Below are 25,749 nucleotides of genomic sequence, written 5' to 3'. Positions count from 1 at the left end.
CTTGTTCAATTACGTATACTCAATTTTATACTGCAGGCAAATGGACAAATGTTCCAGCAAGAAAAAGCCACCATAATAAAAGTATCATGACTGAAACATGAAAAAAATGAGTTTAGCAGAACAGGAAGAGAAGAAATGAAACTTACAGGATGTTTAATGAAAACAGGATACTTGTCATCCAGGACAAACTCTGTCTCTGGTTGCCACACCACAATATCAGCATCTTTTCCAACTTCAATGCCCCCCTATAACATAAATGGAAATTTAGTCTGACTTCAACCTGCAACAAATTTCAAGGGAGCACACGGTGGCCGACTGAACAGTTCACAATACAATCTTTAAGAGCTTTAACATAAAGCTTTTTCAGGTAAATTTTAAAGCAAGAGTATAGAAGACACATGATGGAATCCCTAACTGGGAAGGCAAAAATATAGAAAGGACAAAAAGGGATGGACCGAAATTAAGTTTTGGGAGATTTCTATCTACTTGAATAACTAATAAGAGATTTTAATTTTTATGTTTCTGAATCAGAGACAAAGATACACTATTATCATTTATAGCATGTAAGCTCTGAGGCAAAGGAAGAAACTGCAATCATATCACCTTTGAACCCAATCCAGCAAATTTTGCAGGTCTCTTGCTCCACCATAAATAGTTGTTCCAGAGTTACTCCGTGTTTTTGTCCATATGACCATGCTATCGGAAGATCAAACTACAAGTATCCCAGTAGAGCATGTTAGCCTTTAGAGTTCAAACCAATAATAGAAGTTAAATTTCTACGGAAATAACTCAGATTCAGCTGATCCAAGGAAACTAGCCTGTGGATCTTTGTAAAATATATAGCATAACTCCTCATCGCAGCCCAAAGGAATTTTGTGTTGGCCCATTATCAATGGTTACTTTTTTTTTTTTTGGGGGAAAAAGAATGATTTGTTATAGAGGAAGGACAATGTTACAAGTAAGAAGGATAAGATATTCTCAAAGTAGACAAAATAAAAAACAGAAAGCTGGCTTATAACTATAAGGCACTTGTACAACTTGCCCCCCTCTAACCAAAACACAGAAAAAATATATGATGTAGCATGGTAGAAAATACCCAATCATACAACCGAACTACTGAATTAATAATTAATGAATGCATAAATAAACCGAAAACAAGCGTAAAGTAAATATAAATAACTAAGAAATGGTGGTTCTAATTCATGGATCTTGATACAAATCTCAGAAATTATTTATATACAATTCCATTCATTGAAATTATATACCACATTCAACTAGCATAAAACCTCACTTTTCTGCTCTTCATCAATTTCAAGATCAAGCATAAAGATCCAATAGATCAGTTGAGCATTTTTTCGTTAATGACTTGAGGACTGAGGTGTACCACATTGTTTACTGAAGTGCAGACATACTTTCGATTTCATTTAAAGGGCATAGCTGCATAGGGGTGAACGTCTTATCCATTCAACTACCAGTTTGAAGATGTCCAATTCATTTTTAATATCGCTGTATGGAAAAAGATATAACAATCCAAATTATCAATAAGCAGACAAAGTGACAAACCTGCAAAGATGATATGCCACCCCAAGCCTTCAAGAAGTTACCCTCATCAAGAAGCTTGAGTTCTGGTACTGTTGGTGAATGATCAGAAGTTAAAAGTCAATGTCTCCTTCCTATAATGAAAAATAAACAATTAAGGCTAATGAGATCATGGATAAAATGTAAGAAGTAAGATATTAATCTGTAACGTGGAGAAGAAATTACCAGCAAAGCCTCCCATAATTTTTCTCCATTGGATGCACCACGGATAGGTGGGGAACACTTAAAACGAGTATCTCCATCTTTTATCTCTTCAGATGAGAAAGCTAAGTAATGCGAGCATGTCTCAACGCTAATGCTGTCACCTCTACGTTTTGCTTCCTGTAGAGTACCAATGTGTGACGATACACTCTACTACGGTGCGGGAAGTTTGACAAGTTCTTTTAACAAGCAAAAGGAGAACAAACAATTTAAATGTGAACAAGATCATTATCGTATCAATTAACTGGCATTTTGTAGGATTCATTTACACAACAGCAATTATCATGAATAAGTTTACTGACATTTATGCTTGGGATTTATCAAGGTTATAGCTGTTAATGGGATTTTACCTTTTAATTACTAGAAAGGGGCGCACACACAGAAGTATTGATTTGGAACGGGTATATCTCCACGAAAAAGCATATATTACCTTAATCATATCTAAGGAAGCACTTGAATCAGACAAGTGAACAATATGAACATGTGCTCCTTCTAAAGGACCACCACTTCCAGTATACTTTGTAACACCCACCAGTTCTCTAATAGCTGCCTGCTCCCTGGTTCAGAAGTGAAGATGAAGATGCGTGATTCAGCAGAAATTTAATAGGCAGTGAGCCGAGCCAACATATATGATAGTATGGCCATCCAAAATTTTTGATGGACTTAAGTCATGGAAAAACAACATTCAACAGATACTGTATTTATTAGTAGTAGTTTGCAATTCAAAGATAGAATATTCAACAACGAGTCCTAAACTAGGTCACAGGCATCCTTCTTATCTTTTTAACTGTAAGAGTTGAGCTATGCAACCGCAGATGATTTCTCACTGGGGAGGGCTCATGACCAATTTCAGTCAATGCCTTAATCACCATTTCGTAAAAATGAGAACTAATCATTTTGGTCCAAAAAAAAGAGCTATTATTAATCCTGAAAAATTAAGAACAGGCTTATCCGTTTAATTGAGAAAGTAACCAATTTATTGTCCACAGAAAAAAATACTATTTATCATGGAAAATATTTTTATTCTGATTCTAAAGCTCATTTCTTCAGAATACAAGGCCATAACTAGTGTCCTACCATGAAGGTGGCCTAGTCTTGAGATAGGTTGAGTAATGACGAGGATCATCATCATCTTTGAGTTCCAAATTATGTCCTGAATTTAGTTGAATCTCAGCATGCACAAGTAGAGGTCTTCTATACTTGGCCAACACAGGCAGTCCCTCCTACCAAGCAAATTATCATAACAATTGTATTATACAATCCGGCAAAGGAAAAGGAACTTCATACTACTAACTAGGAGAATTATTGATGATATAAAAGCGAGTGCCTATGCAAGTGGACCACAGCATATCAACCAAAGCTACAATTCAAAACCATATTACTTGATGAGGAAACAGGAAAAGAGAATGCATACAAATGTGAGGAATTACAATGAATCGATGTAATCTATAATTTACTTCTATTGTTTTTATAATTTTTAAAAGGAACGTACCTTGATGTGATCAATAGTTGTCATAGGAAAGTCATCAATCCCTGAAGGACACATGAAAGACTATAAAGTACAAACACAAAAAAGACGAACAGGTCAGACCAAAATATAGCAGCCATTATCATACCTATTGAAAGAAGGCAAGGAAAACAGCAGTACAAATATCATTTATTTCTCATATTTGAAGTAAACGAGAGGTGCAACTAAGGAGGGAAGCTGAACCACTTGACATAGTTTTTAAATTTGAAACAATGATGGTAGGTGCCAAAATCAAGGAGCAGGATGAAACAGCTTCCAACATAAGACATGATAGTACTAAACATTATGAACATTTTCTTGGCCTCTGTACAGAATTATAGTAATAATGAATAGGTTTTTGAACATTACCTTGACCCCAAGAACTCCAGCACTCAAGAGACCTTCCAAAATACTCGTATTAAGTGCATTTTCAGGGACTAGACCTCCCCAGAAACCTGTCAATGCCAAACTTTTTCAGAAACTCCATTGATTGTACTTTTTCAGAAACTCCATCACTTGCATGCCTAAGTATAGTTTGTCATTCATACCAACATCAACATGGAGTTTCTTCTTAGCAGCCTCAAGCTGTAACCAAGAAATTGAACACAATGTTAAGGAAAGAGAAATCACAAAAATTTGACAGTTAATCACCGGGGATTTAAATTCAACAGCATAAAATAAAAAAAAGCTTTACCAGATATTAGAATATTAAACACCTCAAGGATGTCAATTAATGCATCTGGAAGGAACTGTGGTTGCTCTCTTTGATGTGAATGGTTCATCAAAAAATAAGTGACGAAATGCTTTTACCTCCATAAATTTTCTTATCAAATATTTTAAAAATCAAAATGAGAGAAATAAAATATTTCAAAGATACCTTAAGTTTCAGCGTATCCTTAGACACTGTTGTTGGGTGATTATTTAGAGGCATGTCAACCACTGTTGTTACACCACCTTTAGACACAAAGTGAGAGCATATGTCTAAGCTATACATATCAATGATACCATAAGGGAAAAATCAAGAAACAGTTACAATATTAGTCACATTCAGATAACCACTACCCATCAAGAGCACAGGAAAAAAAATCATTGGAGAAGTCCATTAAAATCAGCTAAGGACTCATAATGATACAATATTATATTATTTGCCCTATTTTTAATCTTAGTGACAACTTTATCATCTCAATGTGCTTAAAAGAATAATGCTTAATAGATGAAGAGAATCTGCACACCAGCAGCAGCAGCTCTTGTCCCGGTAAAAAATCCTTCCCATTCAGTTCTTCCTGGCTCATCAAGATGAACATGTCTGCCAAAAGTAAAATTTAGACAATTGAAAGAAGGCCCCATGAGAAAACTATTCCGAAATCACTATAAAGTACAAGTGAAAATGTTAGGTTTTGCAAAAGAGAGAATAAGAATTGGGAGATAGAAGGGAAGAGAGGGGAAAGAAGAGATGAGAAGGTAGAAGAGAGATGTGTGTGTGTGTGAGAGAGAGAGAGAGCCTAGAATCAGTATTTGAAATGCTAGGAGAGAAGAAGATGGAAATTCCTGAATAATTCCTGAATAATAAACTTCATTCGCACCTAATGTCATCGTACAATAGATTTAAATAGGCTAAAAACATAACTGAGAATAACTGACTAATAACTTCCTAATAACCCCTACATTCTAGGATAAGGATCATCAATAACTGACAATAACTAATATTTAAATAATCCCACTGTAATACTCTGAAAGGATAACTGAATATAACCACCTAAAATTGAAGATTAAAAATAACTGAAAATAACTAATTTGTAAACTGCCCCTAATATTGCACTCCATCAGAAAAGCACACAAGATTGCACTGATTTTGAGAAAAGAATCGATTTGACTGAATTAAGCAGTCATAATTCTCTCACAATACATTTGTTCCCTTCACTAGTAAAAACATGTTAACCCAAAAATTAGCCGTTTCACATTTGTGTCACACACTATCAGTACTTATTTGGTACTAAAATCAAAGAAAATCCGTCTTCCTTAACAGGGGAGGGGAAATAGCACCAACCCGGTTTAGTATGAGAACTATAAGCATTTCCGGCATCAATAGATTATGCTGTCAGATGCTAGTTTCTATTTCCTTTATTTCAACTAGGTTGTGGTTTTGGCCCCAAAAATTTTAAAAAAGGTGCAGTTTGTGCTGGATAACCTTTGTACTTTTTATTTAGAAGCTAATTAGATAAATAGACCAAGGATATGAAAACACTTTATACTTATTTCTCCATCACTATTGTTCATAAACTCCACTTTTAATGCATGCTGTAAACATTACTGAAAATTCGAAACAGCATTGTACAGCTTGGCAACTGTGTTTTCCACTTAATTCTAAGTCATATAAGTTCTTCTAGCACGTGATCAACGAGTGAAAAAAAAAGTTATATGTGAGAACATTCGAGAAGTTCAACTCAATTTTTATCCCCCAAAAAGGTCTACATGTGAACGATGAAGTTATTGTATTAACATTCAACCCAGCTTTCAACAGGTTTCTCCATATTTCCTCTTCATTGATATTTAGAACCATTTTCATAATAAATCAATGAGTATTCATCGTTAAATAAATAACAGTGTTTATCTACTAGAACTGAATAAAAAATAAATAACCCACGAGGGGCCAACATGCACATCTTACACATCAATTAGGCCAGGCATAACCACAGCATCTCGATAGTCAATTACTTGTTGATGCATATGATTTCCTTGCTTACTATCTCCTTTAACAATGGACGCAATCTTCCCTTCATTTATCTCCACTGTTTCATTGAACCATTTGCAAAGAAAATCAATCAGCATAAGTGAAAAATCATAATTCCATGAAAGATTCAGAATTACAATAACAATAGCTAGTCAAGAGTAATTTATAATAAAGAAGAAAAGAAAAAAGAAAGCTGGCAAAGAGTCACCGTTTTCCCCAAAATGGTTGTGATTTAAAAGGATTTACACAAAAGATCTGAGAAATTTACAAATTTACCAGTTTCTAGGCCAGATTATCCCCCAACATTATGTCAATGCTTAGCTTGAATGTTGCTTTCCATCTCTTTTTGCATTGAACTGAATGAACATCATTATTTAGATTCTGCATTCTGGGACCATTGGATTTGTTCATGCAAGTCAGGAGTGTTTTCCTTTACTTGTATTTATGGTATTAGCAGAACAAATGTAGAAAATGTTGCAGTTCTATATACATGCTGCTTGAATTTGATCAGAGCCAAATGCTAGAATGTTAAGCCAGATGTTCTTAAAAATGCATCTTCAAAGGGGTAGCATAATTTTCCTTGCTTCTGTATATGAAGATTTCTGCTCATGAATTCATTAGGGGAGTTTATTTATTAAATATGTACAGAAGCACAGCACAGAAAGTTCAAAAAAAAAAAAAAATTCTCCTGCTTTCTCTTCTTGTTTATCTCTTCTTTCAGAAGACCATTTATCTTCATATTCTGTATTCATCTTTGGTTCTTAAAAAGCATCTGTTGAAACAAAATACAAAATTATGGTTTATAAGTTCATTGGCAAATTCATGAAGGTTAATGATCCCACAGTAAATCCTGATTAGTGATGAGAAAAACATATCCTTGTCATAAGACACAGCATCAGAGAAAACATAAATATATATTTGAAAACTTTAACATCACCTAAAAATCAAAATATAATTATCAAAAGGATATTCACGTGATCAAGGGAAACCAATAACCTGAACCAGAAATAACCCCTTGTGGGGTCACAATACGTTTGCTGGATATCCAGTAATGGCGATAGGGATGAAAGCTACACTCTTCACCGCGTGGCTGTTACAAGAACAGCAACATAATTCAACCCCAGAACAACAAAATAGACATTCTACCTCTAATGTAGAGAAACTCAACACTCAATTTAACACTTTCAGACCATAGTGATGAAAAAATGATATTGTAAAGCCAAAGTTTTGACCCGTCAAAATAGCTAAAAAGGGAATATCACAAGTTCACTCCTAACTCTAAAGAAGTCGCGATTTTGCTCAAAAGCAAGATATCCCATCCTGCAATGATAGTGTATACAAATAAATAAAAAAGGATAAGAGAAGATGAGTAGAAAGTGAACCTTTTTCAACTGAAGCAAGTGGGCCACATAGGAATCCTGTAAGAAAAAGAAGGCTACGAAGGAGACGAGTAGTGCTAATAGAGGCAAAAGCTTCCAGAGAAGATAATCCATTACCACGGATGACAATGAACTCTGAAGCGGAGAAGCAGTGATCGCTTGGCTCTGATTATATGGTTTGAGCAGGAAGCAGCCAGCAGAGACAAAAGATTCCATCGATAGTGTAAGATCCTCGTAATCGCATTACTAAGTAATAATTTAATTCACGGCTCGCTTAACAGTAATAAGATAAACATGGTCATGATTCATATCATGATTATTTTTTTGGTCAACATAATAATCATATTTTCTACTGCGGGCGTTGTTATGCGAACGACGTGGCTGGTTGTCCTGTCTGCCACCTTGATGGTAATTGTTTTATTTCGACAAGAAGATACACTGAGCCCACCTAATTTTATTTTCATACAAAGGAAACTAAAAACAAATAAAGTAAAAGACCACAAAATTATATATATAAAATTAAATAAATACTCAAATTAAGTGCGGCATAAATTAAAAAAAAAGGCACTGCAATATAATGTGAATTGTATAGCTTATTATAATAGAATATTGAATAGTATTTTTTGTATAGTATTGAATATTGTGTTAGTTGAGTGCTGGTTCTAATTAAAAAATTGTTTGATTTTGTCATTTTGTTGTTATAATTTTGATTTCATAATTGACTTTTAATTTGATGCTAACTCAATTTCTTATGTTTGGATCATCTTATGTGTCCGTCTAAACATAATCCTTTCCAACTTTTTTTTTTTTTTTAAGTTATCAAACTAATCCTTTTCTATTCTATGTATCACTGCAATCAAGGAATATTCTAAATTTCATTAAGTCTGTTTTAAAATTTAATAAATTTCTGATTTTAGATTTATTTAATATATATTTTAAGAAAATAACATAATATAAAATAATAAATTGAGTGAAATTATACATTAATATAATAAATTAAATAAAATAATTTATATTAAAGACCAAACAAGATACCCTTTCACGGCCCAAATTTGCCATAGGAGTATTACATAATGGCTGGGAAATTAAAAAAAAGGGAGTATTACATAACGATGGAGGCCTGGCATAAAATTGGGTTTTGAAAGTCGGCAGAATGTCATATGTTCCAAATTCCCATCACGATTGGAACGCCGGTTAGTTTGCTGTTGGATCCATTTTAGATCCGAGAGAATAAACCCTAAACCTCACGCTAATGCAGACTGGCTTCTTGTGGCCCAAAGAGTGTTTGTTTTTTTTTGGGGGGGGGGGTAGGGGAATGGACAGTGGACTGGTGGAGTGGCCCCGCATCGTTCTCTCTTCAATCTTTGGATCATTTGGTGAATCCATGGAAGCGACGAGCGCCAGTTGAAGGAGTTCTACAGTTATACCCTTGATTCTGAGACTGATTTCGCGTGTTCCAAATGTGCTTTTGGTGAAGTGCCTAGCTTCTCTAGCTGTCGTCGAATCCCCTCCTCCAACGCTGTTTCTCTCACACCAATGCACGATTTTACTCGATTTCTTTTGTCACTCAACCAAGCACGTATTGCTGTCTCTTGTCCATCAGTTGAAGAGCTTTGCGGCTCCATTGTTGAAGACCCTGAGCCTCCATTATCACTGGGTGAAATCCTTTTTCGTTTACAGTGCAAAAATCGTTGAAGTGGGATTTGACCAGCATATAACGCATTAGAACCGTGCTTTTTTTTTTTTTTGTACATAGGATTAGGATTTCCCTCTTGGTTATTTAATTGAAGTAAGCAAGGCAAGAAGCAAATCATCTGTGGTGCAAGTTGCAGTTGTGAGTTGTGCTGATCGGATGCTGTGAAATTATGCAAGAACTGAAATCTCGGATTTTGTCTTGATTCTTTAAGCTCTGTGTGAGAATAACATTGATCAGAATCCAATAAAAGCAGAGGAAGTAGAGAATAATAAGGGATTGGTGTCAGAATGCCAGAGGTCAGGATCATTGCAAAAAATTTTATGGACATGGTCGCTTCTATGCCTGCCATGAAGCTGGATAAACTCTATGAAAATGGGTTCATCTGTGAAGCTATTCTCAGGTCAATTTCTGTCTAGTTTTTAAGTGGAATGGAAACTTCAATAGCCCGGGTTATGGGTAATTTCTAGCTTATATTGTATCAATTATGATAAGCCTAATTTTTAAGATACTGTACATGCATTTAACAAGCCTTTCTGTTTCGCCCTATCAAGATTCTTTGCTAATTTTTAAGATTGTTTTCTGGGATGCAAAGTGTCAATAACTTCATGGTACCCCTATTGTGAACTCACCTTGGGTTGTTTGATGCATATTCAGCATTAACTAGGCTGCTTGAATGGTATTTGTTTTAGTTTATTGAGTATTAGCTTTGTGTCTTAACCAAATGTCTGTTAAAATATCAGGTCTCTACCACCTCTGGCCAAAAATATGTCTTGCAAATGCTTTACATTGATGCTCAGGTGACAGCTAAATCAATGGAGGAGTGGGTGCTCCCGGATGGAACTTCAAAACATAGAGTAGCAATAGATAGATTGGTTCAACTGAGAGTTTTTATTGAAACTGTTGATAGGTACATATTTATCTACTCTCAAAATTTAACTGCAATATTTAAGTTCAAGCTTCTGCATGGTTCCAAGTGGTTAATTTCATTCCAGCGACAGTCATGGAGACACAAGGATATTAATTCGCGGAATGCAGTCCCTTAGCATGAACATTCCACATGAAAATGTATTTAAAGATCTTTGTGATATTGGGATTGAAGTTTGTTTTATGCTTTTATCCTGATCGAGAATACAAATTCCATGGAAGTTTGTTTACTTGATAGATCACATGCTCTGGGATTGGCATGTAATTTTTTTCTTCTGGTCCCTTCTTTATGCTGCAACGCTTGCCTATGTGGCTGTGTTACCAATTTCTTATTTCTTATTCTTTTTTTTGGGGGGGGGGGCGCTATAAGCACCAATTTCTTTTCTTTTTCTTCCCCCCAATGAAAAACTGTATACTATATATTCAAAAGAAAGACTACAGCAAAGCAAAGCAGAAAAACAACCTAACTTCCCTCGTCAACCTGCACCTCTTGGTTGAGGTGGTGATTGATCAAGGATACAAAAATTGCCTTGTTATTGTGAATAGTATAAAACTATAACCACTTAATATTGTTTGCTCGTTCTTTTAGTTTCATTACTCCAAATTATGATGAATTCATGTCAGTCTATAATCCATTTCTCTTGATCACATGTATTATTCTTCATATGTGTGTGTGTGTCTCTGTGCTTTAGATACTGTCATCAAGTTTGTCATCATAGTCAAGGGATGTTGTCTGATAAATTTGAGGCTTAGGCTGATCTTTCACTGCAGTCATTCTTTCCTCTTATTGGCAGGAAGAGTGAAAAGAATTACAAACTCAATGCAACATTTCAGAGAAGTCTCCAGAATCTCTTAATAAATGGGTGAGTTGCTCAAATGGTTTCTTGCCGTTCTTAGCATAGACAACATCATGTGGATGGAAATAATTTAGGTGATAGGATGTAACCATTCATTGTGTAATATACAAATTCACTTAAATAGATGGTAGGCTGTCTCCATGAAATGAAATGACCGTTTATGGTTCCTCATTCACTCCTGGATATGTTAAAAGAAAGGAAGTTATTTGTGTGTATGTATTTATGTAATTGCAGTCATGTTATGGATTCAAGATCTGCTTTAATTAATTTGGCAGTGGAACTTTGCCACGGGAACCAATGCCTTCTAATATAACTGTGAGGCTCCCAACCTTAGAAGATCTTGAGGCTTATGCCCTAGAACAATGGGAGGTGCGATGTTTAATCCTTTTTATTCCCATCTCTTTCTTCTATTTAAATTTTCATTCTTGCTACTATTTTGTGACACTAGTCATTGAAACAATGTAATACAATTGATTTCCTATAATTTTATCTGACTAAAATTAGCCCTAACTCTTTATCTTAATTCTGTGATAAATCAGTGTTTCTTGTTGCAACTTATAAGCTCAAATCAAGTTGAAAGGCCTTCAAACATCAGCTCTTCTTTAATGAAACTTTTCCAGCGGCATCTTATGAGACAAAGGTTTTGTTTACTTGCTATATATTTTTCATTTCTAACACTTCAGCGGGTATACAAGGGTATTGCTAACATTACTTTATGTCTTGTGCGTACCAATGTAGAGATAAAGAAGCTCCCAGATTAACTGAAAGTGGATTTCAATTTTTGGTATGTATCAAATGATTTGTAATCCTTTCACACTTAATGACATGTTCTCCCTAATGACATGCATCATCCATGTAAACTACAGCTTATGGATACAAATGCACAGCTTTGGTACATCATCAGAGAATATATATCTAATTCTGAGGTATTTAATTGTGAGTTAATTTGTTGGCTCAAAAAACCAGTCCTATTAGATGGCAAGAACTTGCTCTTCAACCCTGATTTTATGTTTCTGATGTCTTTATCATTTGTTTCCTATTGGCTCCATGTCATCTATTCTATGCAGGCACGAGGTGTTGATGCTGCTGAATTGATTTCTTTTTTGCTGGAGCTTAGTTTTCATGTAATAGGCGAGGTAAGACAATCTCCTTGGTGTGTGAAATAAGAACTTGCACTATTCTGTATTAACTGTTTTAGCTGCAGTGTTTTAGACCTTCTCTTTCCTTTTTCTTTATATTTATGTCTCGCTAAAGTATTTTTACGTTTAAATGCCATATGACTTTGACAGTGTTGGTGGTTTCCTATGTATTAGGCATATAATATAAACACACTGACTGATTTCCAAAGGAACATAATCAAGGACCTTGCAGATCTGGGATTAGTCAAACTACAGCAGGTTATAACATTTCTGTCCTTATTTTGATGCAGATGATGAGTTTGATGCTGACTTTAACTAATGTGTCTTCCTTTTCCATTCTTTCCTATAGGGCAGGAAAGAAAGTTGGTTTATACCTACTAAATTGGCTACCAATCTTTCAGTGAGCTTGGCTGATTCATCATCTAGAAAGCAGGTTGCTTCTTTTAAATTCATTTAATTATATGGACTTGTTTTATAGAAAATTCTTTAAATGGCCATGCTTGAATACATAGTTTCACTCCTTTTAACAGATACAGAGAGTTAGGGAGCCATTTGCAGTAGCTAATTTGTTATAGTCATAAGTTCCCCTGATCTGAAGGAAATTTCAAAAGTTCACAATTTTCCCTCAGTTGTGTTGTAATGTTAGGAAAAATTTTGGGCGCTTCATTCAATTAACTAAGGAGATTTTGAAAGATAAATTCTAATTCCATTCTTTTTTAACTCTTTCAGGGCTTTGTGGTGGTAGAAACCAATTTCCGAGTTTATGCTTACTCAACTTCAAAATTGCACTGTGAAATATTACGGCTTTTCTCAAGGTATGCCACCAAACACTTCCTTAAGTTTCTGTCAATCATTTGTTCTTCTAAGTGCTGTCTCGTTTTTTATTGCTGTTAACAATTTTGTGCTGAAACATGAGGTAGTGTGTTGTATCATGTATGAACTAGAATTCATCTATCATTGGTTTTCTCATTAAATAAAGGTTGAAGTTGTGATTGTACTTTCTTTTGCTGAAGTTTTGGGAACTTCAGCTTAATTTTCTTCTATTACAGCATGGTCTATTGTTTTGTATGTTACATGCAAAATTAGAGCATTGCTTTTTCTTTTTTTTTTTGAAAAAATTGTAAGTTAAGTAGCATAAATATTTTTAAAATATGGAAGCATTTAATGCTTTGACTATTGGCATTTGCCTTACATATGGACTTTCTCTTCAACTGATGTTCAGCTGGTTTGGTTCCCGCTAAACCACATTTTGTTATATAAGGCCTTTATCCAACATCCTTGATCCTTTCTTTCAGACCTTATGATGGCTTTTTGACTTTGCTCTTGCTCTTCAGTTTTCCCAAAATTTTTTGTGTAAAATGATATCTTTTTTCCGAATAGCTAAGATCCAACAGTCCAATGCCCTAATTAATTGGCAAAACTTTATCCTTTAACTTTGATGGGTTTCTTTTCAATAGTCAAGCATCTTTCAATAAATAAAAGGATAGGGCGCTTAAATATCTCAGAAAATTCACGAAGGAGCACCTAGCACCTGGAAGTTTTTTTTGCTATTATGTGCCATATGTTGGTCATTATCTGCAATCAAGCTTGACCATTAAATTATGTGGTTTGAGTGTTTTTAATAGTCAAACTTAGTGACGAACAACAATTTAAGGCATAAATGCTACAAATGAAACTTTCAGTGCATATAAGAGCGAGGAAAAAAAAAAAAAAAAACTTTCAAGTACCGGGGTACTTCTTCATAAATACTTCTATAATATTTAAGCACCTTATCCCATAAAGAAAAGTAGAACGAATGCCTTGTAATGGTACATAATTATATTGGTAAAAGTATACTTTTAATGCTATAACTTTGGTTGGTTTCTTTTTTATCTCTTAATTTATTAAATTTCATATTATTTGTTTTACATGTAAAGAAATGTATGAAAGAAATTAGCAATATTAAAAAACTAAAGCAAAAGAGGATAAAACTAAAGGAAAAAAATAAGAGTAAGAACATTAAAATGAGCACATGGAAACAAATTACAAAGTAAAAAATTATTTTTTAAACCAAAGAAATGATATTTTGTTTGTTTGTTTGCCTTTTATATTTCTGTTGGCTAAATCATTAATTATAAAATAAATAAAAAGGTGGGTTACCCTTTTCAGACTGGCCCAACATTGGGCAAGCCCAAGATACCAGCTCTATCCTTGATGTTTTCTAATAGCTGAAATAATTTATTTCGTGACATTGTAAATGTAAAGGGTGTAAAAAACAGAAAGAAAGGATAAAATCAGACATTCACCTATACACTCCAGTAGAATTTTAGATTATTCTGTATCGATCTTTTTTTTTTTTTTTTGGGGTGGCTAATTCTGTATCGATCTAGATCACAGTTATTGCTACTTTTCTTCACCTGATTCTGTTACTGAATTACTTTTATGATGGTGCAGTGTAGAGTATCAGCTTCCAAATCTTATTGTTGGAGCTATTACAAAAGAAAGCTTGTATAATGCTTTCGAAAATGGAATTACTGCAGAGCAGGCAAGTAGAGAATTTTCACTGTATCATATCTCCTTTCAAATATGCAGGGATTAGTGAAGTTCTCCAATGACAAACTCAACAACAACGAAACGGGAAATTAGACCAACTTGGCAACTTGATTTTCAAAATTTAAGCCGACTGGGGAACTTGAGTTTTGTGTTTCACTGTCACATTTTTACAATAAATTCAGTGACGAGATCCTATCCACCCCCATTACAACCAGAAAACCCACAAATACAGCTACAAAACTCAGAATGATTACACCTCTGCGACAGAATATGAAACCATAAAAATACTTAAAATGACACTGATAGAGAGAAAACGCAGATTACATATTCAAAACACTAGCTAACTAGAGCAACTGAAGCACTAAAATACTTACTAAATAAACACACCCTTCCAGCACAACAAAGCAGAACTAGAACCTCGTAGACCTGACAATTTTGCTAACTTTCTAGAGGTCGGCTCTCTCCACCTAAAACCTGACCAAAGATCTTCTCTACTTCTTTCTGAACTTTTCTCTGTATAACCCTTGTCAACAACTCTTTAACTGCTCTTTCCTCTCTTTTCATCATGACTACCTTGTTTTGTTCCTCTACTTTTCTGCCTTGTATGGGTCTCAACTTTTGCGTTTTTTTTTTGTCCCCCATTTTCTGCCGTTCTGCTACTCCCCTATGTCTCCTTTATGTTTGGGTGGCAGTAGTAGGTTGGGACCTAAAATTGTTCACTCGACATGGATAAGGAGGCATATTTTCTTACCATCACATGCCACTTTGGCCTCTGGATATCTTCCCCTCTGTTTCAGTTTTGTTAACTCTCACATAAGTCTGGGAAGGGAACTTGATATGCTAGTCATTTTCTGGCTTGACATGTGGTCATCTGCGACCTCAGACCCTAAACCCCAAACTCTTTCTGTGTGCCTCAAATAACTTGATTGAGCCTTCACTGATGAACAATTTTGTTGTCGTAAATGTTGTTTCTCAATTCTCTTTACTTTTGTTGGCCAAAAAAAATCGTTTTGCCTTTTGTGCATTTCTGGAGTCATGTATACCTTGTACGAAGCAAAAAGCTTTAGATTTGTTGGTATCTTTATTTTATTACTTTTTTGCTGAGTATCTCAGTTATGTCCAGTAAAATATTAGTTTGTGTACTCCTTGAGTTTCCTGTACCATCATTCTCTGATAGAATTCTAGAATATCATATGGACCAAGCTCTTGTTAAGGTCTTGCTCTGGGAACATGGTAAATTTTCGAAAAGAAAAGGTTCGTGATAAATCCTATCCAGAGTTAAATACTTGAATTTCGTTTATTTTCTAGAAGCTTGGTTTTTTGTGCAAGACATACGTTAACAGCCACTGAAAATGGGATTGACATGCCTTTAAAACTCATTTGCCGCCCCATAAAATGCAGTGCATTGTAATGGAGGGATCATATGGGCAGTACTGTTTACTACTTTGCTCCCTTTCACTGTACTTCCAAAGTAATTACCGTTGGCTTTCGGTTGGCTTTCAGGAACTTGTCTCATTGATCTCTTTGTAGATAAACCTGTTTTTCTTTTTTGGGCAGATAATCAGTTTCCTTCAGCAGAATGCTCATCCAAGAGTTGCAGAGAGAATACCAACTGTACCAGAAAATGTCACCGATCAGGTTTTGATTTTCAATAAATGAGATCGGCTGTAGGATTAAATAACTTAGTTCTATGGCTTCTACGTTTCGTGGATTCTTTTGTTGCAGTATTAGTTATATTTTCTGATGCCTGACTGAGTTTAATGAATGGCTTGACAGATTAGGCTTTGGGAATCTGATCTGAACAGAGTTGAGATGACTGAAGCATATTACTACGATGAGTTCCCTTCAAGGGTAGAAATTTAGCATCCTTTGAGTTCGTATACTTAATAATCCCTTCAAATCTTATTCTTCGTATCATTTGTGGGCAGGATGTATTTGAAGGTGCCTGTGACTGTGCCCGAGAATGGAACGGTTTGTTGTGGGAAGATTCAAAGAAGATGCACATGGTGGTCAAAATGGAGGTGCATCCTTATGTCCGTGATTATTTACGCCGTCAAAAGTAATGACCAAGATCACCCGAGGCTTCCGACAAGATACAGAGGTAAAGAAGCAGAGGTTGATGTAAAGAATGGGATACAGATGGAAAATGTATATTATCTGGGACATGAGGAATGAGATGACGCTCCTGGGAAGGGAAAAATTGACCATAAGCCTTTTTTTTTTTTTTTTCTCCCCGGAATGCGTTTGCTAAATATCAACGGTGGTGGTGGAATATTAGGCCATTTTTAAGATTGTGCGATAGAATGAACTTCATATTATGTTCCATCGTTGTTTGAACAAAATTACCTCTAATTCAGTAGATGTATACAACCAAATTATTGTTATATATGCGTTGGCTTTTATTTTTGTTTTTAGATAAATTCATCCCTCCGTTACCTTCCCTTTTTATTTTTAGATATATTAACTCTATTTGTCTTGACTAAATCTCCTGCAAAGTATTTGAGAGAATAAAATAGTTCTTTATTTTCTTTTTTAAGATTGGTATTTTGATGAAAAACATTTATAAATTATTGTATCAATTTCTTTTAAGAAAAACTATTGCAATAGTTTTCTTCTTATAATATGCTCTCACCTATTTATATTATAGGACAAGTTTCTGTTTATTTTTTATAAGGCTCTGTTTGATATGAGGGAAATTAAGGGAAGAGAAAATGAGAAAAAAATTTAGTAAGCTCGCTTTCAAACAAAATTTTTAAATAGGGTTAAGATTTTCTAATTAATTTTTCTTACTTTTTATCTTATATTTTCTTTTTATCAAAATTTTACAACCCAACTTATTCAGTTTTTTAAAAACAAATTCGTTAAAATTTTTCCTTCTCTTCTTTTTTTTTACCATTTTCCTCATTCCAAGCAGGCTTAAGGCATTTGATAATTTTAAGAAATATTTTATATTTTTTCCATACATGTTTGCATTTTATTATTTTTACCATGATAGATGTTCATATTTGATAAAAGTAGTGAAAAAGTAAAACTATGATATTGTATTTTTAATACAGTTATAAAGATAACATTAAAAATTATTTGAATTTATTGATAAAATTAAGTTTCTAAATATTTTTATTTTTGAATTTGTTAGAAGTAAATTATATTTGGGAATATTGTACCATTTTACCCTAAAAATTGATGACGGAAAAAGGCCTCGAAAGGGAAGAAAGAAAAGGAAAAAAAAAATTCATCTTTTAATCTTTGTATTTTTTACTCATTTATAACCAGTCTCTCAAATTTAAGTTGATACAACCCAATCCTTATATATTTGACTCAGTTATAACTTACTCATCTGATTCTATTGATAAAAGACTTCTAATATGTTTCATGTAGACGAAGAAAAACTTTAAACTGTACTAACTCTTTATTAAAATATAGTAACTTTTCAATTTTATCCCTATTTAATATATACACCTTTCAAAAAAAATAATTATCTACACTATAATAAATGAAGGACAATATAGTATATTCATGATAAAAATTTAATGAAATGACTTATAAATATGATCCAAAAAAATCTTCTCTCGCTGCCTTATAAATAGGATCAGAGAAGTAGTTCCTAATCTTCTAGTAATTTAAAGTTGACGATGTGACTGCGGGAAAACTGATTATTCGGACAAGCTGGTCCTAAAAATACCAACTTCTGGTAGTAGGGATCACCACTTATTTTATTTTGTTTTTTGTTTTTTTTAATAAAATATATTCCAAGTCCTAAATACTTAAAATAAAACATCTAAATAGAAATTATTACAAATAAAACATGAAATCTAAAGTTCCAAATATTCTAAAATATTAAACATATACAATACATCATCCTAAATGATTAGACATATATTCCAAATTAAAACATAACAAATACAAATCAAGAATGACAAAAAAACTGTCACAATCACTATTAAGTGTTCAACCATGAGACATCATTTAATATTGATAGGATTTGAAGCATAATCTGAAGATATGAAATTATTTGGTTGAGCTTGAAAAGTAAAATCGCCTTCTTTTTGCTCAGCTAACTTTACCACAGATAAAATTCATAATATAAAGTGAAAGATATATACATTACGGTAATTTTAAACAATAAAAATGGGATAAGATACTAAAGAAGTAAACATAATTATATTTAAAGGGAGAGGAAAATATTAAATAAAATAAAATGGGCTGGCAAGTTAGTTCGCTGCGAGTTTAGTTTTAACAGTTACAAGCTCAAAGGTTCTATTTTAAATTGAACCTGATTTTTATCACTCCAACCTATCACTTCTTGGTGCGTTGGTAGGTTGAGCCCGTAAACTTAATCCATATTATCGGCTCTAATAATTTTTTTAATTATTATTCAAGGGTTAAGGTGCATCCAATACCCTGAAATATTTTCACAGGTGCATCCAACACCCTAAAATATTTTATGATGCATCTAGCACTCTGAATTATTGTTTTAGGTGCGTCCAGTACCGTAAAATATTTTTTAGTACATCTAGCATCTTAAACTTTTTTTTTAGGCACTTCCAACGTCCAAAAATCTTTTTTGGTACATCCAATGCCAAGACAAAAAAATACTTTAGGGTGTTAGGAGCCCCTAAAAAATATTTTGAGATACTGGATGCACCATAAAATAATTTAGAATATTAGATGTATCTGAAAAAATAATTCAAGATGTTAAATGCACAAACCTAAGGGTCTGTTTGGTTTGAGGGGAGGGAGGGGAGTGAGGGGTAGGGCAAGAGAGGGAAGGTTTCATTCTCACCTTGTTTGGTTTGATTAAAAAAGAGGGAAGGGAAGGATATTTAATGATTCCTTGTTTGGTTCAAGGAGGGGAGGGGAGAAATAGTAATAATCAATTTACTATTTTACCCTAACATATTAGTTTATGTTTTTTATTGATATATTATATAAATTAATTTACATTTTAATTAAAATCATATAATTTAATAAAAATTTAGTCTTATCATGTTAATATGTGTATTCAAAAATTGGTACAGTAATTTTTTTATTCTAATTAATATAATAATATATTTAAATTAATCAAATTAACAAATTTTATATGCTCTAAGAAAAATGAAATTTTATTCTCTTTAGGCTATCTTTTTTTCCAGCTTTAAAATATATTTAATAAATAATATATTTATAAAAAAACAACTAATTTTATAATATAATAATTTTTTATTTTTAAATAATTTTTTATAATATATTTTTAATTATAATAATGTATATATTTTTTATTTTTCTACTTAAGATAATATATTTTTTATTTGAAATAAATATTAAAATAATATATTTTATGGGTAGAAGTAGAATATTAAAAAAAACTATAAGGGTATAATGGTCCAAAAATTTGACTCTCCTCCAAAAACTTTCAATTTAGAGGGGAGTCAAAATGGAAGGAGGGAGGGGAGGGGACATTTTAGCTCCCCTCTCCTTCAAAATTTTTAACCAAATGAGGGAAGGGGCTCATTTTCCCTCCCCTCCAACCAAACAAACCCTAAGAGTATGTTTGGCTCAATGAGAGGAAGGGGAAGGGAGGGATTTTAATGGAGGGGAGGGGAGGGGAGGGGAGGGGAGGGGGAGGATTTTAATATTATCTTGTTTGGATTTATAAAAAAAGAGAGGAGGGAAGGAAAAAATATTTTAATATGGACAATTTTGCTCTTATTTTATTTAAAGCGTGGACATAATGGTCATAACATGACAAAATATAGACATAATAGTCACAACATGACAAAATATAGGTATAATAGTCATAATATGACAAAATATTGCCCTTTCCCTCCAAATCCTCCCAATTTTGGAGGGGAGGGGAGGGGAAATTTTAAAAATTTTTTCCTCCCCTCCTAAAATTTGTGTGTTACCAAACAAAAAGAAATGATTAAAATCTCTCTCCTTCCCTCCCCTACCTTCCAAATCTCTCGTACCAAACACACCCCAAGTGTTCAATTTTTCAATGACTCAGTGATGACTAACGCACTTCTGCTTCAGAGACAGACTAGACAAGCTGAGGGCGAGGGGAATTTGTTTCTCGGACGGCTATCATAAACCCTAACTAAATCCGATGAAGATAAAATGTGGACGTTTGATTGCCGGCGGAGAGCGGCTGCTCCGGCAGATGTGTACGGCGGCAACGAAGCTAGCGGAACCGGAGGCCGAGCGTTCGGCAAAGAAAGTTAGCCTTTATCGAAAGTTGTCGGCGCTGGATATGACAGGAAGGACCGTTTCGCAGACGTTAAACCAGTGTATTATGGAGGGCAAAGTCCTCAGGAAAGACGAACTCCAACGTTGCGTTAAAGAGCTTCGAAAGTATCGTAAATATCGTCATGCACTCGAGGTTGCTTCTTCTGCCTTTTTTTTTTTTTCCCTCACCTCTCTGAGTTCCCACTGCGAATGTTTACCTGTCTCGTTCGGTCATTACCTATGCTACCATTACCTCTGAGTTTTTCACAAGAGGTTTGAAGTGAAAGTGGTAGCGATCATGTTTGAGATTTAAACTGAGTCCCCCCCCCCCCTCCCTCTGTTTCCGTTGGCGATATGAAAACCCGAAGCTTAGAGTAAATGACTCTCATTGACTGAATAACCCCGGGGGGGGGGGGGGGCGGAAGGTAATTTTGATCATTGTAAATGAGATCTCATGGAGACATAACTAAGCCGGTTGAAAGATAAATTATTACCCCCTTCTCTGAGTTGATTGTTGTGTATATCTTGGAACCGCAGATAATGAATCTTTGATGTGCTCTTTCAATGCAGATAATGGAATGGATGGAATATAGGGGAATCACCTTCTCTACAACAGACTTTTCACTATATTTAGATCTATTGTCTTTAACCAAAGGGGTAGCAGCTGCTGAGAGCTACTTCAGTGGTCTTCCTCCTCGATCTAAGAGCAGATTTACGTATGGAACTCTTTTGAATTGCTATTGCAGAGGCTTACTGGAGGACAAGGCACTGGCTCTTTTTGAAAATATGGATGAACTCAATTTTGTCACTAGCGATCTACCCTTCAGTAATCTCATGTGTTTATATATGAGACTGGGCAAACCTGAGAAGGTGCCTCCCCTGATAGATACCATGAAGCAGAGGAAAATTTCAATGACTGCTCCTGCATATCATATCTGGATGAATAGCTATGCCTCCTTAAATGATATTGAAGGAGCAGAAAGAGTCTTTGAGGAGATGAAAAAGGAAGATGCAGACAAAATCAACTGGCTGACTCATAGCAACCTTGCTGCTATCTATGTAAAGGCTAAACATTTTGATAAAGCTGAATCTGCGCTTAAGATGGTAGAAAAGATAGCAAGACCGAAGGAGCGTGAAGCTTACCATTTCCTACTAAGTCTTTATGCAGGGATTGGTAATCAAGGTGAAGTTTACAGGGTATGGAATTACCTCAAATCTGTCCCTCCAGTGACTAACATGAGCTATCTTACTATGCTTCAATCCCTTCGCAGGCTTAATGATATTGAAGGTTTAGCAAAGTGCTTTGAGGAGTGGAAATCAAATTGTATCTCTTATGATATGAGATTAGCGGGTGCTGTTATCAGTGCCTACTTGAGCCAGGACCTATGTGAAGAAGCCTTATCGGTGTTTGAAGAGGCCATCAAAAGGAGAGAGGGCAAAGGACCTTTCGCGAAGACTCATGAAACCTTCATACTCTTCTACTTGGGGAAACATAAGGAAGAACTTGCAATGCATCACCTAGAGGCAGCTCTTTCAGAAGCCAAGGACTATGATGGATGGAGTCCTTCACTGGAAGTTATCCTTGCATTTCTGAAGTTTTACGAAGAGAAGAAAATTGATGGGGTTGAGAAGCTTCGCCAGATTTTCAAGAATTGCAATTTCGATGATCATTGCCTGAGAAATTATACAAATGCTGACAAATCAGCTCTGGGAGACTGGAACTCATCAAATATTGAAGGAAGAGGCTGAAATAAGCCCGGGACTCGTGGACTTGCCAGCTGATGTTCGCTCTGTGTACAAGTGTCATCACACATGTTTTGGCTCTACTTCTTCACCTAGTAATAAATTGACTGAATTGCCGAACTCGATCATGATGCGGATGAATTAGTCAATGCTTCAATTCTGATTTAGGGAAGAAAAAAAAAAGGTCCGCCGAAGTAGTGTGCGAAAAATCAGCTGAAGGCACCGCTGGAGATAGTTCGAGTAGCAAAGATGAGATGAAGCTTGGCTAATGATTTTAAGTACAAGCCTTCTGAATGTTTTTTTTTGTTTAAAAAAGAAAAGGAAAACTGAAGGCTCAACGTTGATTTTCATTTGTTTTTGATTGTGTAAATTAATCTTGAAAATTTCAAGGCTTGTATTCTTGTTGCAATGCTTGACCATTTTTAATATATGAACGTTTGTTTTAGGGGTATTTGAATAGAAACCAAATCATAGTTTTAAAAGTGTTTTTACGGTTTACGAAATAAATATATAGAGAAATTTGTCTCGTTTTATGAAAAAAGTACTTCTAAGAAATATTTTTGAAAGTTACCAAACACTTCCTTGATGTCTCTCTGAGACTTGTGTAGGAAATAAGGAAAATCTCTATATAAGACAAACCAAAAGATGCATGTGTTGTGTAGAAAAGAAAATTTTAAATTGTGATCACTTGAAATATTTATTAAAACAAAGTGAGATTTGCAATTTTGTATGATGGTAGAGTAATAATGATAAAAATGTGAAATTTACAAATTTGGATCTTCCAAGATCTATACTGGGAGGATCCAATTGTTAGCGATCAAATCTGTGAGAGAAGTAAAGACAAATGGAGCATGATCTGGGAGAAATGAAAAATGTCATGGAAATATGAATGCAAAATTAGATATGGTTGATGAAATGTAAAGCTTACAAAGCAAAAATCGTATGCTAAAGTGCTGAACATAATTCTATTGTGTCTCTGACTTGCATCTAGCTAGTCCCCTGCACTCTGCAGCAATACGTATTATGTAAAGTGACAGGGTTTTATAGAAATCTATGCACAAGTTTACTTCTTCTTTTTCAATTCATTATACATTTATGGTTAAATACATAAAATATGTATTAAATTTAGGGCATGTTTGGATTGCAGTTTAGAACTGCAGTTGTGCCTTGAAATCTGTGAAACTGAGGTTTAAGGATTTTTTTCTGTGTGAAATATACTAAAAGTACCTTATAAATAAGAATAAATGAATAATAGATAAGATGTGATATTTGTATAATAAATAGCATGAGAGTTGACATTTTAAAAATAATTATTAAACTTTTTGTAATTATATTTCTTTCTTGTGATGACATAATAATTTTCTCTACATACAGAATCAAGTTAAGAGTTCAAAAATTAAATGATTAAATTTTTTAAAACTTTACAATAGTTTTCTTCTTATAATGTAGAGAAAAACCCCAAAAAAAAATCTCTAGAATTTCAAAATATCAAATTAAGAATGACTACAAAAATGTGTTATCATTTGTTTTTGAAATGTTGTTAATTATTATTGAAGTGTAATGAACAATACGAATTTGAAATTTTGAAATTCAAAAGTTTTCTTTTTTTTTAGATTTTTTCTATAATATATTTTAGATGGAGTACTATTTTTGACCTTAATTGAGCTCTTGTGTTTTTTTTTTTTTGGGGTTTATGAGGTAAAGCAGTACGAAACTAAAAAAAATTAAGAAAAATTCCATATAAATACCTATTGAATCTAAAATCCCAAATAAGTCATTCTGATTTCACAAAGGACAAATAGATCTATATGTATTAAATTGAGATTTGTAAATTTTGACAAATTGCCTTCATGCCCTTTCTTTTATTCAACCAAGGATTCATTCAATTTGCATAATAAAAGTTACTAGTTTCATAATAGTTTTTACAACCTGTTTTAATTCATTCGCGTATTATTTTACAAAACAAGCAATGAAAATAACAACTTACATAATGTAAGTAATTATTTCTATTTGGGAATTTGTAACTTATTTATTTGCAACCCAATTATAATTCATTTGAAGACAATTTTACTAAACATGTAACAAAAATAATAACTTGTATAATGAAAATTATATTAGTTGCATGACGATTTTTGCAACATGTTTTAAATAATTCACATATTATTTTACAAAACAAGTAATAGAAATAACAACTTGTGTAATACAAGTTACTATTTCCATTAGGAAATTTGCAACAAGTTTACCCAATTTTAGTCTATTTGTAAATAATTTACTAAGCATGTAATAGGAATAATAACCTGTGTAATGAAAGTTACTAAATACATAATAATTTTTACAAACTATTTTTAGTCATTTGCATAGTATTTTACCAAACAAGTGCCAAAATGACAATTTACCTGATGTAAGTAACTATTTCAATAAAGCTTTTTGTAATTTATTCCTAAACATTTAACCATTTTCATACTATTCACATAGTTAATTCCCACCAAGTCTGGGGGAAAATTAAACAAAGGCCAAAGTGTGTCGGCAAATTAGCATACTAATACATCTAAAGAATATCATAATAAACATAATAACAGTAATTTTTATAATTTACTATACATGTAATAGAATTAACAACTAATGTGAGAATATTTATCAAAAACTAAAACGCATATGACAAAAGTTATATTATATATATTCAAATTACAAGTTAACGATCAAAATTAATCCAGCATATCTCTCTTCAAACGACTTCACTGGAGCTTGTTATTTGAGTTCTTCCTTAAGGTGCCTGAGATTTTCGCATTTGGTTCCTTTCCTCCTCAGTTTCTCACAGCAACTCCCGGAGACTTCCCCATCTCTGTGTCAATTTTCAGCACATTTCTCCACTCAATGGCTCTTTCTGCTACTGCACCTGCTTCTCCAACGAAATTTATGGAGGACAGAGTTTTCAGGATCTACTCAGGTTGTCTGTTAACAATGGCAGACAAGGTCTGTAGTGGTGGACTATTAGAAGGAAGGAGAGAGAGCGTGATAGGCATGAGAGGAAAGGCGTGTAATTAATTTGTCAAAATTCACAAATTCCAATTTAATATTTATAAATTTATTTTTTGTGAAATTAAAATGACTTATTTAAAATTTTAGAATTGAATATGTACTTATATGAGATTTTCTCCAAAATTTATGTATTTTTTTAATGTTTTAATCAAAATTATTTTTGTGCCAAAAAATGTGAATGTCCCAAAAAAACCGAAG

General features: G+C 33.7%; 3 protein-coding genes across 4 annotated transcripts; 2 read left to right on the top strand and 1 right to left on the bottom strand.

The window, feature by feature from the left end:
- Nucleotides 1-651: 651 nt before the first annotated feature.
- LOC114745717 (allantoinase) lies at nucleotides 652-7,597 on the bottom strand. Of its 2 annotated transcripts, XM_028933882.1 has the most exons (13): nucleotides 7,421-7,597; nucleotides 7,035-7,128; nucleotides 5,976-6,096; nucleotides 4,540-4,613; nucleotides 4,185-4,261; nucleotides 3,856-3,892; nucleotides 3,677-3,762; nucleotides 3,293-3,352; nucleotides 2,878-3,023; nucleotides 2,231-2,357; nucleotides 1,765-1,920; nucleotides 1,564-1,631; nucleotides 652-712 (listed from the first exon to the last, which is right to left on the bottom strand). In XM_028933882.1, exons 1-12 carry the CDS (start codon nucleotides 7,529-7,531, stop codon nucleotides 1,593-1,595), a joined length of 1,128 nt encoding a protein of 375 aa, XP_028789715.1. In that variant the 5' UTR covers nucleotides 7,532-7,597; the 3' UTR covers nucleotides 652-712; nucleotides 1,564-1,592. The 2 variants fall into 2 exon arrangements, with proteins under 2 accessions (XP_028789715.1, XP_028789716.1); XM_028933883.1 differs by lacking the exon at nucleotides 652-712 and having other exon boundaries at nucleotides 1,609-1,673.
- A 1,134-nt stretch (nucleotides 7,598-8,731) lies between these two features.
- On the top strand, nucleotides 8,732-16,653 carry LOC114745712 (general transcription and DNA repair factor IIH subunit TFB2-like). The gene is given in 16 exon segments (XM_028933879.1): nucleotides 8,732-9,513; nucleotides 9,854-9,870; nucleotides 9,873-10,020; nucleotides 10,832-10,900; nucleotides 11,170-11,263; nucleotides 11,434-11,534; nucleotides 11,633-11,678; nucleotides 11,761-11,820; nucleotides 11,962-12,030; nucleotides 12,208-12,291; nucleotides 12,383-12,466; nucleotides 12,763-12,848; nucleotides 14,467-14,557; nucleotides 16,123-16,203; nucleotides 16,342-16,416; nucleotides 16,494-16,653. Coding segments are annotated over 16 exon segments (1,353 nt in total). The 5' UTR covers nucleotides 8,732-9,400; the 3' UTR covers nucleotides 16,629-16,653.
- Nucleotides 16,654-20,598: 3,945 nt separating this feature from the next.
- Nucleotides 20,599-22,957, top strand: LOC114745714 (pentatricopeptide repeat-containing protein At1g02370, mitochondrial). Its single transcript, XM_028933880.1, has 2 exons — nucleotides 20,599-20,923; nucleotides 21,340-22,957. The coding sequence occupies exons 1-2, from the start codon at nucleotides 20,651-20,653 to the stop codon at nucleotides 22,516-22,518; spliced, it is 1,452 nt and encodes a 483-aa protein (XP_028789713.1). The 5' UTR covers nucleotides 20,599-20,650; the 3' UTR covers nucleotides 22,519-22,957.
- Nucleotides 22,958-25,749: the final 2,792 nt, after the last annotated feature.

This window comes from Neltuma alba, unplaced genomic scaffold (assembly GCF_004799145.2).
Source record: "Neltuma alba isolate B1F8T4 unplaced genomic scaffold, ASM479914v2 tig00004764_pilon, whole genome shotgun sequence".
NCBI lineage: Eukaryota > Viridiplantae > Streptophyta > Magnoliopsida > Fabales > Fabaceae > Neltuma > Neltuma alba.
The sequence above is the reverse complement of the archived record's forward strand: the minus strand, read 5'-3'. Positions and strand labels throughout refer to the sequence as shown.